Source organism: Mytilinidion resinicola (assembly GCF_010093595.1).
Source record: "Mytilinidion resinicola strain CBS 304.34 unplaced genomic scaffold BDZ99scaffold_17, whole genome shotgun sequence".
Taxonomy (NCBI): domain Eukaryota; kingdom Fungi; phylum Ascomycota; class Dothideomycetes; order Mytilinidiales; family Mytilinidiaceae; genus Mytilinidion; species Mytilinidion resinicola.
In genome coordinates, this window is record NW_022985453.1 from 308,663 (window position 1) to 325,740 (window position 17,078).

General features: G+C 53.1%; 3 protein-coding genes across 3 annotated transcripts; 1 reads left to right on the forward strand and 2 right to left on the reverse strand.

Annotated features, from left to right (window-relative positions):
• Positions 1-3,953: 3,953 nt before the first annotated feature.
• Positions 3,954-5,042, reverse strand: BDZ99DRAFT_479891 (uncharacterized protein; the record flags this gene model as incomplete). Its single annotated transcript, XM_033722290.1, has 3 exons — positions 3,954-4,730; positions 4,903-4,954; positions 5,017-5,042. The coding sequence occupies 3 exons, from the start codon at positions 5,040-5,042 to the stop codon at positions 3,954-3,956; spliced, it is 855 nt and encodes a 284-aa protein (XP_033572827.1).
• A 340-nt stretch (positions 5,043-5,382) lies between these two features.
• On the forward strand, positions 5,383-5,769 carry BDZ99DRAFT_524107 (uncharacterized protein; the record flags this gene model as incomplete). The annotated part of the gene is made up of 1 exon (XM_033725860.1): positions 5,383-5,769. One exon carries the CDS (start codon positions 5,383-5,385, stop codon positions 5,767-5,769), a length of 387 nt encoding a protein of 128 aa, XP_033572828.1.
• Positions 5,770-12,805: 7,036 nt separating this feature from the next.
• BDZ99DRAFT_574147 (uncharacterized protein) lies at positions 12,806-16,885 on the reverse strand (the record flags this gene model as incomplete). Its single annotated transcript, XM_033728352.1, has 2 exons — positions 14,934-16,885; positions 12,806-14,712 (listed from the first exon to the last, which is right to left on the reverse strand). The coding sequence occupies exons 1-2, from the start codon at positions 16,690-16,692 to the stop codon at positions 12,806-12,808; spliced, it is 3,666 nt and encodes a 1,221-aa protein (XP_033572829.1). The 5' UTR covers positions 16,693-16,885.
• Between the last annotated feature and the right edge of the window lie 193 nt (positions 16,886-17,078).

Below are 17,078 nucleotides of genomic sequence, written 5' to 3' on the forward strand. Positions count from 1 at the left end.
TCAATAGCTTCACCGCACCTAATGAAGAATGCCTCTCTCTGACTGCCAGCCACCGGCGCACTCGAACACGGCGACGCGACATCACAGGGCCATGCGACAACAATGGACGGATAATACAGTTATGATGGGTGGACCAGAACACACTGAGAACACACGCCACGATCATCAAGAGCGGAGGACCAGCACACTCGAACACGGTGACGAGACAACCCTAGGCCATGTGCCAACAATGAACGGACATAATTGGTATGGTGGGTGGATCATAGGACGCTAGGCACACTCTCGACAATCATCAAGAGCGGAGGACAGGACTTTGCCTAGTTGCTGAGCGCGTGCTATTTCTAAATGAGTACATCGGTTCAACAGTGGCAGAAGAGCTGTCATAGAGTATGCAGACAAAGGGCCGTCACTCAAAGCGACATGGAATCTGCCAATGTCGAGGCTGTGAATGGGAGCAGGCACAATTTATGTAAGCCCAGAGGAGCTGAATCTCGCTGTATAGACTAGCCGTTAGTTTTGCGAGCGTAGTTTGTTTTACTTTGATCTGCACACAAACTGACGGTCACAGGATCTCCCTTCGGATAGGATATGATCGAAATGAAATTGAAGCCTGCGCCAACAGAAGTTTCCAATAGCCCCGGGACCGCATTAGCCTGTTGGGAGCTCGCAAAGACAGAGACTAGGATCGAAACCGACAGCCGGAACGACCTCAAAAGACATGGATCAACTGCAGGTATGCGAACAGCTTTCACAACCTCAGTTCGCACAACCTCAATCTGGACAGCCTCAGTATGTGCACTTCTGACAGGGGGAACATCCACGAAGCGTGGACCGCCCTCACATCCAGCTACAACGCCTTCCTCAATACCAAGGCTATGCGCGCAGAGCTGAGCCTTAGCATCGCCAAATTCACAGCGTTCATTGTTGTCCTCGGTGTAGTCAGGCTGGTTAGGGCCTGTAGCTCCTCCGCCACATCTAGAATCCCTGGGCTTGTCCCCAGCCTACAGCGTAGGCCATGCAGGCTCTATGGTGTGTATGCATAGACTCTCTCTAAATGAGGCAGCACATAGTGTCTGACGAGGAGCTAATTCACCGCATTGAAGGTTCCTTGACCCACGCCTGCACCTCCCGCGCCGCCAACACACGAGTCCTCCTCAAGTCTGACTAGATGAACGTGGAGATTGGAAGCTGACAGACTGTCTGGGAGGCTCCCTTACCGACCCCTGGCGGTCCTGCGGCGCCGCTGTTTGTAGCAACGGCACTGTGGCCGGACCCAGTCTTCGACCGGATCCATTCGAGCAGATTAAATTCACCGACAGAGTATCTCTGCATGCCTCACAGTAGAAGCTCTTGGTCAGGAGGTTAGGATGTGAGCTCTGTATAGTGTCAGCTTTTTCAAAGCGCGCCAGGGCATATCTACATGGTGCTGAGCCTACTCATAAGGGTATACAATAATTACATATTCTTTGACAGGAGCACTGGGCTCTTTCCCCACGGGGCTAGACACATCCGTATGGTAGCCAAGGATAGAGACAGGATCGTTGAGGAATAGGCTGACTTGAAGCACAGGGCCTTATCCTCTGAGTACCAGCTTATCGATCTGAGCCTCTACTGGGCGAAGACATCGGATTTTGCCACCTCCTCATGGTGTTGGCTGGGAACATCCATGTCATAATGGCCAAGACGTCAAAAGGAAGGAATGGGCTATCTTGGGGCGCCAGGCCTGGTCCTTTGATCGCCAGTTCGGCGACAACGCGATCGACCGCCGCATTAACCACCCGAGCCCAGTCGCCCAGCCAACCTCATCAACTCTTACGGAGGACTATTCGGATTCCTGAACTTTGGTCCAAAAAACAGCGACAAGACAAGATTTGGGTGGATGGGATGGAGCGGCGGCGGAGAAGGGAACAATGAGCATAACATGCAACGATCATTAGGAGAGGAAGACCAGCCTTTTTCAATTACAGCCCATGGTCATGAGCACCTACGGGGGTGTAGAACACCTTCGGGACATACATTTCTATGGATAATGCCTATACAACGGTTCACTGTAGTAGAGCTGCTGCGGAGGGTGAGGCCCCGACCTACAGTGAGAGGTCATAAGTCTGTGCAGACGAGTTTACCACTGCTTGGGATATCTTCATGGAATCTGAAAACTCCAGGTACGAAGCCAAGATTCCAGTAATGCAAATTAGATTGCCTCTTGAATAACGGGCTGCTTACTGGCTAGGCCGCTCCTCTCAGTGGTGTCAGGTGAGCAAGATTGGAGCCAAGCAGTGATGAATCCGTGTGCGCAGACTTGTGACCTAGGACTGCACTATAGATGTAGACACCAACAGTAGAACTCTCCGACAAGAATAGCTTGCAAGACAGCAATGGGCGATGTGATAATGGGATGTGCATGTTCATTGAAGCAGAGGACCGGCTTCGTCAATTTCGGCGCAAAAACGTACACATTGAGTAATGGGCTGTCTCTCACCCGATCGCCCAGGCAACCCTCTTTACCCGCCCCACTATTTCCATAAACCCTCATTCTCACTTAAACCATATATACCGTCCAATTCGTTCTGTCTCTCAGGAAAGTTTGCTGCTACGACATTGTACAACAGTGTACGAGTATTGTATACGTCTTCGGATCCTTTCCTTTTCCCTTTTTGCAGATCATATAGCCATCAAGTGGGAGGCGGAGGGGTGGGTTCGAGACGCGGGTGAGGGGGTTTATTTTTTTACATTTGGTGGTTTGAGGTAACGTAGGTGATCAGGTTATTACGTTTACCCTAGTTATTACACATATTCTGAATCCGTGCACCTGCCAAGCTTTATCTTAATATTCGGAAGCGTAATAACTAGGGTAAACGTAATAACCTGATCACCTACGTTAATCTTTATTCTTTTCGTATTCTTATGTAGGCCAAGTTCTAGTTCAAGGATATTAATTCCCACCTCTTGCGACTGCTTGGGGCATGCTGATAAGCTTTCAAAACTCTAAATACGATGTAATAGTAAATGTCGTGAAATTCAGACTACTTTTGACAAAGCTGATACCTGTTCGTTGGGGTACTGTTGACAGTGGCGTCGAGCGAGCAAGAGCGGGCCGGAGGAGTAACATATCTGTATACCCAAACGTATGGCCCAACCAGGAGTAGCGAGTCTAATTTGATTGGCTAAACGGTTCAAACTAGGTAAAGACTATGGCATCAATTTCAACAGAGTTATGATACCCTGGAGTACCACAAACAGCGGCAAGATAGTCCATAACTGAAAACGAGAACGCTAGATATGTCAGGGATACTGACAAAGACCGTAAATGACACAACATAGTCAAGTCTATTTTCTACCCGTCTCACAATGTGAGTCTACTCAGAGGTTTCGTGAGACGTATCTAAAGCAGCAGCCCGAATCAAGCTGTATGAATCATTACGTAATGGGGAGATAGAACTTAGTCCTCTGGGACTTCTCTAATGGCGCCAGAGCGTCGTAAGGCACCTGGATATGTGTAGGTTCAAGTTTGAAGGGTGCATACCTTTACATTGCAAACGTGATCGAGATGTTCCGTTAAGGCACCCCAAACACTTGCTACAGGTGTCCGAGATGGCTAAAAAGACGCTCGTTTGATTTCAAGAGCCGCAGTCTTTACATTCATCCAATATCCAGTAGACAGATTTGAGGGAAGCTGAACACTGCTACTCGATGTGCAATATAGCACTAGAAGAGGCCTAATATGGCAAGCAGGAAATAACTTATTACAAGAAGTAACAATACTTCGCGAAACTCATCTTAGCAGATTGAGTCACGTAACAAGTAGTGGCACGCAGAGGACCCGTATATGCAGTTGAAACAAGCAGATGAAATTAGACTTTTGACGGATCGGGGCCAAGAGAAGCGGCCGAAAGAGCACCAAAAGAGCCTAGAGCCCCAGCAAACAACCACGAAATCCACCCCAAACACCCCCTCTACTTGCCACTCTTCTTGGCCTTCTTCCCTTTCTTGGCCTTCTTCTTCCCTCCCTCTCCCTCCTCCTTCTTCACCCCCTCTCCCTGCTCCGCTCCCTCCCTCTGCTCCCTCTCCCGCCTCTCTCTCTCCTCTCTCTCCTTCTTCTCCGCCTCCTCCTTCCTCCACTTCGGCTCCTCAATCTTCTCCATCACCTCCCTCTCCGTCCTCTTCTGCTTCTCCCTCTCGTACCTCTCGCTCAGCTTGTCGCTCTTCGCGAGTGCGGCGCAGACTCGAGCAGCCAGCTCGGCTTTCTTGCGTTGCTCCTCAGCGCACTCCTCCTCCCACAACGCCAGGGCCTTCTTCAGCGTCGCACGCCTCTCGTTGGCCGGCCATGTCAAAAACATCATCTTCGGTATTCCGCGCAAGATGGGCAGCTCCTCGTAGACGGGAGGGCGGCGACCGCCACGCTCGCGGGCGGCTTCCTCCCACTCCAGCTGCCACTCGGACGCGGAGGTGGGACCGGGGACGGACATAACAGCACCCATTGTGGCGGTGGAGGGTGGGAGGGTTGGAGGGTGTGGTGGTGGTGCAGAGGGCGTGGAGGCAGCGGCAGTGGTGGCGCGGAAGTGGGTGATGGTGGGCGGGCGTGAGGACGAACGCTGGCACACAGGAGAGTTGTTGTAGGTTCCTTTGGACGCTTTCGTGATGATGGCGAGCTGCTGTAGCTGCGAGAGGTTGTGACGCGTCAATGAGCTTTGTTGCTGGAGAAGGAAACGAGGGGGCGCACGGGGAAGAGGCTTTATAGTTCACAGGCGAAACTTCGGCGAATCGGCAGGGTGAAGATGCACAGGATGAATGACAATAGTCTGGAATGTTTGAGCTCTCCCTGTTGAGTCGAGCGTAACCTTCACTATGTGTTGGACTTGGATGGGAGCCAAAGAGGCCCAGGTTCTGTAGATTTGAGCTGACAGTGGCAGAAAGAGACAGACGACCGAGGGCTTTTGCAAATAGTGTTTGATAGCTTTAAGCCATTTTTGTAGATCTTTAAAGCCTGTTTGTAGGATACAATGCTCGTATACCCACGAAGTGATGAACCCAACCTTGACCATGCTGCCATCCACTTATTTCTCTTTGACTCACGAGAGCAACAAGAGCATCACGGTCCCCCTATTTCCGCATGACTTTGAGTATGTTTTGAGGGCGTATACAACAATCTAGATTACCCCTAGGCTTTTTCTAGTCCTCCTAGCAGAGGCGGCACAAGTCTTAAATCTGCATTCGTATCTAGGTCGGTGTTGTTTGCGGTCTCACAGATCACCCAACCTTCCACATCTCAACACCAAGCTAAGATCTACACCCCTTCGCTCACCGTATTGTAAGAGCTCTTCTTAGTCAAATCCACTCCTGGCAGTGTCAGCGTCTCCGCAACAGACACCAGCGAATGCGCTCATGGCGACGCCAGCATCACGACTGTCTTTCGCCATAGGCCTTAGAATCTTGCACCGCAGTGGAGAAGTGCTTGCTGGGCATATCCTCTCCTCGTGGGATTTCCTTGTCAGCAAATGGACCCAGAAAAGCTCTCATCAGCAGGCCAGCCTCGCGACCAACCTCTTGGACACGGCATTCTCCACCTCTCCTCACAGAACCGAGACTCGCGCCCTCTTCGGCGTCATAATGCGAGCGTTGTTCGTGCCCATGGCCGCTCTCGCCAGCCTCATCCTCCGCGACAGAGCCCAACAAGTGCTCGCACGGCTAGGCCAGCTTCACAACCAACCTCCTCACATACAGAATACACTCTACCTTCCGCCGGACACTTCAAAGCTGCGCCATGCATAGCTCTGTGTTGTGACAGTTCCTGCTATCCAAAACCTCTCCTGGCAATCTCATCTTCCCCGCAGCAAGACCCAGCACAAACTGTCATGGCCGCGCCTGCGTCAAAGCCAACCTATTCAGATTGAGCATTGACGAACTTCGGTCTTAGATCGTCGTATCGGTTTCTCAACGTGTTCGCTGAGTGCGACATCTTCTTGGGCATTTCCGCTCTGCGACGCATCAAACTCTCTCTTCTTGAACGCAGGTCGCGACCTCCTTCATGACCTCGCGAGCACCAGCGGCCACGAGCTTCAATCTCGAATCCCTGAATCAGACGGCTAACCATGTCTACAGTGCGAGACCTCGTACCGAACATCTCCGCTCCTCGCAGTGCCAACCTCTTCTTCGCCCGCCGGCCGCGATCTCCAGGTCCGCGCCAGCACCTTCAAGACGCCCACCATCTATCGGCCTGTTTTGTAGGGCGTAATACCAACTTGTCGTTATGCGCGGTCTCTACGTAACTCCGCTCCTCGCCGCGCCAGCTTCTTCTTAGTCGCATGCTACGATCTCGCTCTTATGGTCTCTCCAGCATAATCGCCGACCTACAAAGTCTCCACATCTGCGAACTTCAATTCTGGCCTTAAAAATAGCCGCCTGTGTGTTACCCTTATTTGCAGCCCTTCGCTGACTTTTTCTCCTCCTCCCAGGACCATCTTCTCCCTAGCAGACCTCCGCGACGCCCCCGATTCTACGCGCTCCTCTCCACTAACCTCCTACCGCCACAAACCATTCTGAGTCCAATCGCACACCATAGATCCCGGATCTACTCCCTAGGCTCTGCCCGAGTTGCGCCGGCGTCTGGAGGTCGCTAGACTCACGAGGTCATTTTAAGCTTTAACTAGATTCCTTCGGTAAACACGACCCATGGTCATACGCGCTGCTAACAGCACTCTATCTCAGGTCCGGCGCTCGCGCATCTATCTCTATCACGGCCCGGAAGGCCCGCGATGGCGGCCTCTCATCGCATACATCGAGCTCGTCGCCACTTTCTACATTACAGTTAACATTAAGCGAATTGGATTTTAGGGTGCAATACAAAAGGCCGGCGGAGCGGCGTGTTATCTAGCTTACTAGAGCGTACCAGTAGCCTTTAAGGACGTGCTATAAGGCTAGCTTATACTATATAATCCCCGAGCAGGGAGCTCTTATATCTTTTCTAGAACCTGTGCTAACACTTATAAATACAGCATTTAAGCGCTAGGCTTAGAAGAATACTAGGGTAATCTACAGCTACACCCTGTTCCCTTATACTAATTACCTCCTTTTATTTCTCCTTTACCCTTTTTACCTGTTAAGCGCCTAGGGATATAGAAACGTCTCTATTTTTGTTTACTATCTATTATAAATTACCTTTAATCTTCTTACCTTATTTTGCCTTTTTTCTAAACCCTATTTCTACTCTAGGTTACTGTTTAGTTATATATATATTAATTCCTACCTCTAATATAAGAAGGGTTTATACTCCTCTCCTTATATTTAGATAAGTTATATTTTAGCACTTACCTTATAGCTAATATTTCTTCTAGGTCTTATAACCGCCGTATCCCTTTTAGGATCCTAGGGGTATTCTATTTATGCCTAACTCCCTCCCTAATTTTAAAAGGAAGAAGCAGGCGGCGCTATTTATACCTAGGTTAGTTGCATCCTATAGGTTATTTTCCGGAGCTAACGCTACTCATAGGTCTTACAAATCCCCATCCCTTTCAGGCGCCGGGGGTTATGCCATTCGAGTAGGGCATGTGTCGTGTTCCGCCTCATGATATGAGGGGGTTCCGTGTTGCTCCTCCTTTACCCCTAAGTTTATGCTAGCAGTTATATGTCGAAGCTAACACTACTATCAGGACTTACAACCATCCCATCCCTTTCGGGCGCCGGGGGGTATGCCATCCGAGTGACGCGAGTGTCGTGCACCACCCTCGCAGCGCGAGGGGAGTATATGCTGCGCTGCTTGTATGTATGTTAGTCAATGCAGCAGCAGTTAAGCGTCGTAGCTGACTATGCTTCTGGCTCTTGGACCCCCACCTTCAACTGCTTCAAGATAGAGCGACGAGACATGTAGAGTCCAAGCCACTCATGCTTACACACATAGCGATGAAATGATGGAGACGCTTCAATGAAGCCGAAAGACCGCAGGCGACTTCTGAGAAGAAGAACGAGAGAGATTTGAATGAAACCTCCAGGAAATTCTGTGAACCTCAAAACGATATTGCGAGGATTTCAGAGACGCTGCTGAAGACAGTTGACGTCAAGCCTACCGTTTCTTCCTTAGGAAACCCGAAGTAGCGACGAAGCCGAAGTATTCAGAGTCAGGAATACACGTTTGAAAGCTGTTGAAGGAAGTGCTTGAACCTGGCCAGAGACTGTCGGAACATGCTGCAACTCTGCCCACTTGACTCTAGGAATGAAACGGAGTCGAGACGGCAATTTTTTGGCACCGGGGTGACGAACGAGATGTGTCTTCAAAGCCTTTGCATGGAAGGAATCAAACCACACCAAAGCAGGGAAGCCTTGAGTGCACGGTATTGCTTTCAGGAGCCACAGTAATGAGACGATGAAATGGAGACATACTCGAGATACCGAAGCGGGATACCGAAGCCGGCAAGAAAGATCCAGGAAATACCAGAGAAGACTCTAAGGAAAATACCTGGACCGAATCAACAAGCTTTGAAATAAGCCCAGATATACTGTACAGGACATAGGAAATGGAAAAGAGCTCTTGGCGACGTCGATCACGTGCCCGCTCCATGGAAGACATTTTGACTAAAAGAATGCTAGGAAACTATGAGTACGAACCTTAACGTGAGTTCAGGATGAGAGGTCTGAAAGTCAATATAAACCTAAGGGACTGATGCCCATGAAACGAAGAAAAGAGCATCGGTGAGCCTGAGGCTAAGCGGAGAGGAGACTGCTCGAGACCAAAGCGGCTGACGCTGACGAGAAAGATGGATCATTGGTTCAGTAACCAATCCACATGAAGCAAGAACAAAGCTCATACACAAGACTACTAGATAGAGGTGGTACCAAAGCAACGGAGAGGATGAGGGGCACGACTCCCAGAAATAGATCGAGGACTTGATGCTAACGAGAATGAAACAGAGAGTAAGGCCATTTGGTACGTGGTTGGAAACGAGTCGTTCAACATCGACGAATGAAAATCGCGTATACTGAGGAGGGTCCTGAAAAAGAAAACCCATAAGGTCTATTCACCAAGGAAACTTTGGAGGCTTTCTCCCCAAGCTGAGAAACTCCGGGGAAGAGTCGGAAGACGAAATAGAGAAAAGAGTGTGAGAGATCCGAGGCGGGGCCAAACTTTTGAGAGGAATCAAACAGTTAAGGAAGATGCAGCACAATGACGTCGCAAAGTAAGAGCTTGGATCATAGACAATGTGGACAACTTGGACACCGTGGACAACTTGGACACCGTGGACAACTTGGACACCGTGGACAACTTGGACACCGTGGACAACTTGGACACCATGGACAACTTGGACACCGTGGAAGACTTGAACATCTCGAGAGACTTGAGCAACTTGAGCAACTTGAGCAACTTGAGCAACTTGAGCAACTTGAGCAACTTGAGCAACTTGAGCAACTTGAGCAACTTGAGCAACTTGAGAACTTTGGGAGACTTGAAAGACTGGGAAGACATGGACAGATTTGCAGACCTTGAATGGACGACATCAGAAGAATCCGGAGAATGGCCTCGGACGTCCTTACTTGAACGCTTTGGATGGTTGGGAATCCTACTTGGAGACTGACGTTTTCCTCTTTGGGGACCTCATCCTTGGAGCCTCAAGGACTTCCGCCAAGAGGACAATTGACCTTGAGGCAGCATTCTTGAGATCTTTTAGGCGGAGCTGTAAACATAGCTGCAGGGTTATAAGAGCCCATAACAGCGGCGTTGAGAAGTTGGGCCCGTGTATTGGACTACAGGCCTGGAAACAAGATAAAATGCCATCAAGGCATACTGCAGGGCCTCGAGGTCCGCCATTTCAAGCCAGTGTTTCCACCGGTCTGCTGACGGCTGCGCATCACGCGCATACCCTCGAGCCCTCAACTGTTGAGGAAGCCCAGAATCGCCTCGGAGAACCACGCGGGAACCAAGGATCCTAGAAGCCCAACAGAGGCCGGTGCACGAATGCTACAGTTTCGACCTGGCTGGATAGTGACTCACGCCGCAACGGGTTAAGGAGCCCGATGTGGTGATATGCGGTCCAGGCGATGAGGCGAGTCCCTTCGGAAGGTATCTGGACCCACGGTAAACATATTACCCCATACGCCCATACGGTGTATTGGTACTCGGCAATCGAAACGTTGCCTTGAGGCGCTGTACCCAGATCCTGTGGTCCGGTATACTCGATGGAGACTCCGCGGTAGGAAATCGGCATTGCCAAGGCAAGGAACAAGATGTGACGAACGAAGGATAACAAGAGGACGCTGTGAACGATGTGCTGTTAGCATACGATGTCTCAAAAGTTAGAAGAACACTTTATGATCCGAGAGTCGGACGCGATGCGCTCGACTGCGAGGCCGAGATGAGGGAATGGGAGGAGGGGCTGTGAGGAGGAGGAGGATCTTACTTGACACAAGATATCTCTCCTCGTGCCAGGCAGAGAAGCGTTCTCCATCCAGATCTTCAAGCCTGGAGCCGAAAGACGTGGTGTTGAGGAGTCGGCGAGAGGCTGTGTGATGGGTGACGCACCCCCGGCGGCCGACTCACCTAATCAGTCCGAGAGAAGAGCGAGGAGATTCAAGCCGGCGATGCAAAGGCTAGGAAGCCCTCGCTAGCTCTCATGATGAGACAGTGGATGAGGTGGTGAGATTGCCGTGCCTGCCTGCCTCGAGGCCGCAGCTGCCTCATTCGAGTCCGCGGCGAGACGGGGGCACCGCGGCCTCATATGCTTTGATCAGGCCTTGTGTCAGAGCAGCTGAGGCCGAGGCGCTGATGTGCATCGATGAGGTTGGTGATCGGTCAAGGGTGGAGTGAAAGAGAAGGATGGTGGGTGGCGAGGGGGCAGGAGAAAATGTCGTGGGCGGTTGGCGAGGCGACTCGGATGAGGGCGGCGTTGGAAGGCCGCAGCGACTCAACACTACGTTTACTAGCTGGAGAGCTAGATCACTTCACTGTTCAGAGAATGGCCATGCTCGGCCGCGTCTTCTTTGCTAGGTTCGGAGAGAGCAGTTGAGGAAGTCAGGGGCAAAAGCGGAGGCGGGAGGGAGGACAGGGCGAGGACTTCGGCGGCCAAGCGGCGAGAAAGCTCATCACCCGCCTGATCGGCTGAACACCACGTTCACTAGTATGAGAGCTAGGCCACTTTACTCAGCGGGCTAATATCATGACAGCTGCCTCGTCTCTTGTGCATCTGGAGAGGCCTGTTTTGGAAGTCAGGGGTGTGGACGAAGGCCAGATGGATATGAGAGCAATGACGCGGGCGGCAAAGCGGCGAGAAACTCAACACCATCCTCGCTATCACCAGATATGATTCTTCTCAACGCTGCCAGGGCCCGCGGACGGGCCATTAGGGATGGACGCCCCTATTACACCGCCTCCTACATCCCAGCCAGAGGAACAACACCACCCCCGCCAACACGAATGAGACATCACACCGAAAGGAGAGAGAAACCACGGTGCCTTACTCTACGTCGACCTAGACAGCCCGCATAGTAGCATTTCGCTGCCACAACCGAGCATACTAGCCGCCTGATCCCTACACCACCGCGATGCGGAGGCTCCTACGACGAAGGAGGACCCAGGAAAAGACGCCAAACTCGGCTTTCCACTACGATCTCCGAGACTTCAGATTCTCAAGCTCTCTTCGGCGGAATGAAAGAACAACTACATATTCACTGCTCTAGACACACCCGAGATCGCCGAAGACGTCAACAAACCCACTTTGGCACCCCTATGCCCCTACCAGAGACACGAGAAAAGCCCCGCCGAAGGCTCGGTGTGCGGAAGCTCCTACTACGAAGGCAGGCCGAAAAGGAGACGCCAACTCGAGCCTCCGCTACCATCCCAACCTCCCCGACTCCAAACTCGACAGCTTTCTTTAGCGGAAGCAAAATAATGCGACATATTCACTTCTCTCGACATGCACACCCAAAATCGCCGAACACACGAGAAACCCTTTGATAAAGTATCCGAGACCGCGCCGCCACCGACCAGATTCAAACGCCGAAGCATACGTGCCCGGATCGGCCCCCTCCGCGCTTCAAGGCCAGATCGATCAAAGCGAGGAGCACGCACACTCCTAGCGCAGGTACCGCGTTGGACGCCAATAAGTCCAGAACACGGTCAATGCGATCTAAACAGAATAGCAAGAAAGGTCTGCGGTGGAGTGGGACAGCTCGGGGGAGATGGGGAAGAAACCACCGAGGAGGGGGACACGGAAGACGGGGACTTCGTTACAACTGCGGGATAGGGAAATTGGGGGGGAGGAGATAGGGAATTGGAAAGGTAGACGTGTTCTGTGTACATACTTTGTAGAGGATCTTTTAAAGGCAGATGCAAGAAGCTCAGACATGTTAAAATGGAAAGAAAGGTGAAAGGATGGCAGCATGATGTGACGAGACGACCTCGATACTTCACCACCAGCCGCAAGCAAGTGCGCCAAGTCTACCATATTTTGAAACGCAAACCTGACCCCCTCTCGTCTGCGATCAGTTTCACCTCCTCGTATCCCATCCCTCCCCGCATTCAGATCAACATCACGTGATATACCCAAATCGAAAGCCAACATGAACACGGAAACCACATTGAACGAATGCTAATGCTATCCACCACGGGACCAAAAAACCAACCACACAAACCGGGAAGCTAATGAGCTGACTAGAAACACTTAAGACATCAACCGCTCCGCATCGCATACCTACAAGTTCTCCGCCCTTAGTCTTCCAACCATGCCTCTCTCTACTCCCCCGCTCGCGCACCTTTTCAGCCCATGAACCTCCATCATACTACTACACTTGCCCAAACCACCTCATAAAGCCACTCTATCTCCTAATTCTCCCCCGCCCACCCAACCCAACTCTTCCCCATAACCCTCCAAACCCTACACTCGCCACTCCGCAAATCCCCCAGCTTAAAGCTCTCCACCTTCACCTTCTTGCTCTCCCTGCCCTGCTCCCACGCCCGCACCTTCTTCTTCGTCCCATCCCAATCCACCACGACCCCCACATGGTCCGGCTTCCCCACCTCACTCGCGTACTTCGCGTGCATCGGCCCATGCTTCCCCTGGAACTTCGCATTGCGGAACGTCACGATATCCCCAGGCCGGATCTCGTCGTACTGCAGCGTGCTCGCATTCGCCAGGTTCGCGTAGACAAGTGCGCCGTACGCGCGCGTCGCGATTGGTTTGAGCGCTGTGGGGTACGGGCGCAGCAGCTCGAGAATGAGCGCATGGGGCGTGCCGTCGCCGACGGTCGTGTTTTGGATTTTGATGATGTTGGCAGCGATTTGGGAGCCGAAGCGGTCGTGGGCGGCCTCGAGCTGGTCCTGACGGAGGCGGGCAGGGGGCGGGTCGTGGCGCTGCTCGAGGGTGACGTCGGAGACGTTCTGGGTGTCGAAGCGCGCTGTGATGATGGTTTGGGAGTAGTCCATGTAGAGCACGAAGACGGCTTTTTCGACGACGGGGCCAGAGCGCGATTCGTCGATCTCGATGAGGACGTCTTTGCGGTTTTGGAGGGATGGTGGTGGCGCGTTTGGCTGCGTCCACCAGTGGCTGGAGGCGCCGAGGTCGAGGTCGCTTGCGATGAAGCCGTGGTCGCCGGATGGACGGGTCTGGTCCATTGAAGGGCGTCCCTGTTGCATCGATGGTCGAGGTACGTCGAGTGACTTTCGAGGTACATGCCGATTTGATGGCGCTGGCTCCCCGGGAGGAGGAGGAGGTACTGGGCGATCATGATGAGGCAATGTCCGTGGCTGATGCGGAGGTGCTTGTGGTGGAGGCGGCGGGGCCCTATCAGTCGATCTACGCGGCGGTGGAGCTGCGTATAGCTCGTCGTCCGAGGAATCCTTAGCCTGTTGCGGAGACATAGGTGCTGGTATCGCTGGCGGAGGAGGCATCCCTGGAGGCGGCGGAGGAGGAATGGCCCGCGAGGGCGGTGCATTCGAAGGTGGCGCGGTGTACCTATATGGGTCATAATCTTCGTCATTCTCGGCCAGCGGACCATCGCGTGGTGGTGGGATTGGTGGCGGCGCTGCTCTTGGAGCGTCGAGAGACTTGCGACTTGGGGCATCGAGAGACTTGCGACTTGGTGGGTGTTGTGCTGGAGGTGGCGGTGGGACGGCGCGGGGAGCTGCAGTTGGAGGGAGAGGCGGTGGCCCAGATAGAGACGGAGGTCGGATAGCAGGCGGAGTGTCATCTGCAGTTGTACTGTCATCCAAACTTGCTTCTCTAGCATGTGATTTTAGAGCTTCTTTGTGAGTTGCACCAGATGCAATGTCGGTGTCATAATCACCTTCGTACTCCGTCTCCCCTTCACTCCGGTCACCACCCGTAGGCCGTCTTGTGATGTTATCAAATGTTGACTGTCGAGATGGCGGTGCTCCAGGAGGGGGCGGTGGGGGAGGACGGGACTGTATAGGCGACGACATTGTCGGGCTAGACAGCGGAATTGGCGGCATTCGACTGGCCCTCTTCTCAGGTAGGGGTGTGGAAGATGAATCCTGCGACATCTCATCTGATGCGAAGTAGGAGTTTCGTTTCGAGGGCTGATGATGCGATGGAAGATGGGGACTTATCACAGAACCTGAAGGAGTGGCATCACTCCTGGGCATCTCATCGTCGGACTCAGACCCAGGACTTGCCGACAGGATCGGCGCGGGGGAAGGGACAGGTCGGGCTGACAACGGCACAGGAGGCGCGGAACGTTCTGTTGCTGAAGAAGGGTGAGGCACCGGACGTTCTGTTGAAATCAGCATACATTCTCAAGGTGAAATTTCCGAAACATATCAATAGCCAGTCTTCCCAAGAACCTACTAATCCATATCGTCATGATGAGCTCCGAAAATCCACGTGTCTGCGAGTATGACTTCGTGATAGATTTTTCGAGAGCCAAAGAACGATAGGACCCGCAAGGTTTGTCGGATTTACTACCAATAGGACGCCGAGGAATTGATAACTTACGTTGCGGTAGCGGTGGAGGAGCGCCGCGATCCCCAGTCTGGGTTCTCTGAAGAACAGGCTTCACGTCTTCAACATCTGGGACCTCATCTGATGCTCGGGCACCAGTGATCGGGTGCGAGCCCTCGTATTCTTTTCCAACAGCGATCTCGGTGTCCTCGGAATCTGGGGATCTCACTGCGGTCTTTCCTGGCAACGACATTCCAGGCACAGGAATCATCGGCATTCGTGGCGGTGGGCTGTAAGCTGGCTGGTCGTCTGTATCATCGGTGGACTTTCGTGGAGGAGCCGGAGCCTTCTTCTTCTTCGTTGAGCCACCACCAGCCATTGGCATACCTCCAGGAGGTCCAAACATGCCTGCCATGCCCATCCCACCGCTCATCTTTGCCATACGTTCCCGAAGTTCACGCTTGCGTCTATCCTCAGCATCCTCTTCCTCCTCTTCTTCCTCCTCGTCTTCGTTAGCTACGCCCTCCTCATCCCAGACTTCAGGCTCCTCTGCCGGTGCGGCCGGAGCCCTGATCGGTATTTGTGGAGCGTGCTGTCGCGGTTTCTCGTCTTCGTCCTCGACGCTCGTAGAGGTGGCTCCAGCATCCTCAGTATCACCTGCTCCAGATTGGTCTGCATCATTAGCATCGCTAAAGAGCTCTCGGTTCTGAGGTATGATGTCTGGTGACTTCATACCGTGTGATGACCTCCTGGGTTGGGGAGGACGAGCTTGCTCTCGTGAAATATCTGTTGACCCCCGTTCAGCCGTTTCACCGCTGTGCAATTTTTCGAGCTCTGCTCCTTCGCCCTCGACGGGAACGCTCCTCTCGTGTGACTCGGTCCGCTTCTTGGTGGGTGGCCGCCTCGGCTTTTCTTTCTGTGCAGCGCGCTGAGCTTGCTCCATCTGCTGTTTCTGTAGCAAGGCAATACGCTCCTTCAAGCTAGTCGGTTTCGGGATATCCTCACCCTCTGTGGGAATTGGAGGCGGGGCGCCTGATAGCCCGGCCTTCTCCGCATCCTCCTGGTTATGCGCAATTTCTTTCGCAATCTCAGGGTCCTCTTCTCGACGATATTGTTTCATGGGCGGCGGGTCATTGCGGACAGGCGGGACGTAGGCATTTCGACTCGGTGGAGGCGCAACGAATGGCTTCTTAATAAAAGAGCTTGGCGGACCTCCGCCCGGTTTGAAGGGAGCAATTGGAGGAGCGGCAGTTTTATTGAAAGCAGCGATGCGATCCCGGAACGAGCTTGGCTTCTCAGCAACAGGCGGCGGTGGAGACTTCGAGGAAGCTGGAGCTGCAGGAGCCGGCTTCGGGGCGGGTGGAGGTTTCTGTGAGACGGCCGGAGACTTCGGGCCTGTCTCAAAGGTGGCCGATGTTGGCGACACTGGAAACTTTGCAGCCGCGGGAGTCTCAATGCGCGGTGCTTGTGGTTTTGAAGGGGGCGGTTCCTCGATTTTCTCTTCCACCTCAACCGGCGCAACCCCCCGGGTAACCTCTGGAGGCGGAGGCTCCGTGTGAGCTGCGGGCGCCTCTAGCGGCCTGTGCCGTGAAGCTCTATTGGGTCGTGGAGGAGGCTCCGGCTCGTATTTTTCCACGAAGTTTTTAGGGAAAAGACCCTCTTGTTTTGCCCCAGCACCATCAGTGTATTCGCCAATGTACCATTCCTCATCTTCCTGCTCCGTGACGGTGATTATCTGTCCTTGAGAAAAGCTCAGGTCGTCCTCGTGCGGGGAGGAGTAATCATAGACGGCCTTGACCTTGAAATGCGGCATGGCGGCAATGGAGGAGGAGAGAGGGGGCTAGGAAGACAGAAGAGCTCGGCCTGCGTCCCTAGCCACGAAATCCAGCGACTCCAGGGCAACGGAGCTGGAGCCGGTGCCTCGGTGGTGAATGAAACAGTGCAGAGCGAAAAGTGGGTGGATTACGTAGGATCTGGAGGCTCGCGGTTGCGTCAGTCGGCGGCGCGGGGAGGGCGGCAGGAAGACGGGCGGACAGTACCTATTGCAAACAATCGCTATGCAAACTAGAACATGAGAGGAGCAGACGTGGCGGGCGGATGGGGGGGGTCGGTGAAAGGTCCTCGTCATCAACGCTTGGGCGAAACAACGACTTGCAGTTTAGCGGGGTGGGAGGGGACCGAGCCGCCTCGTCGTGGAAA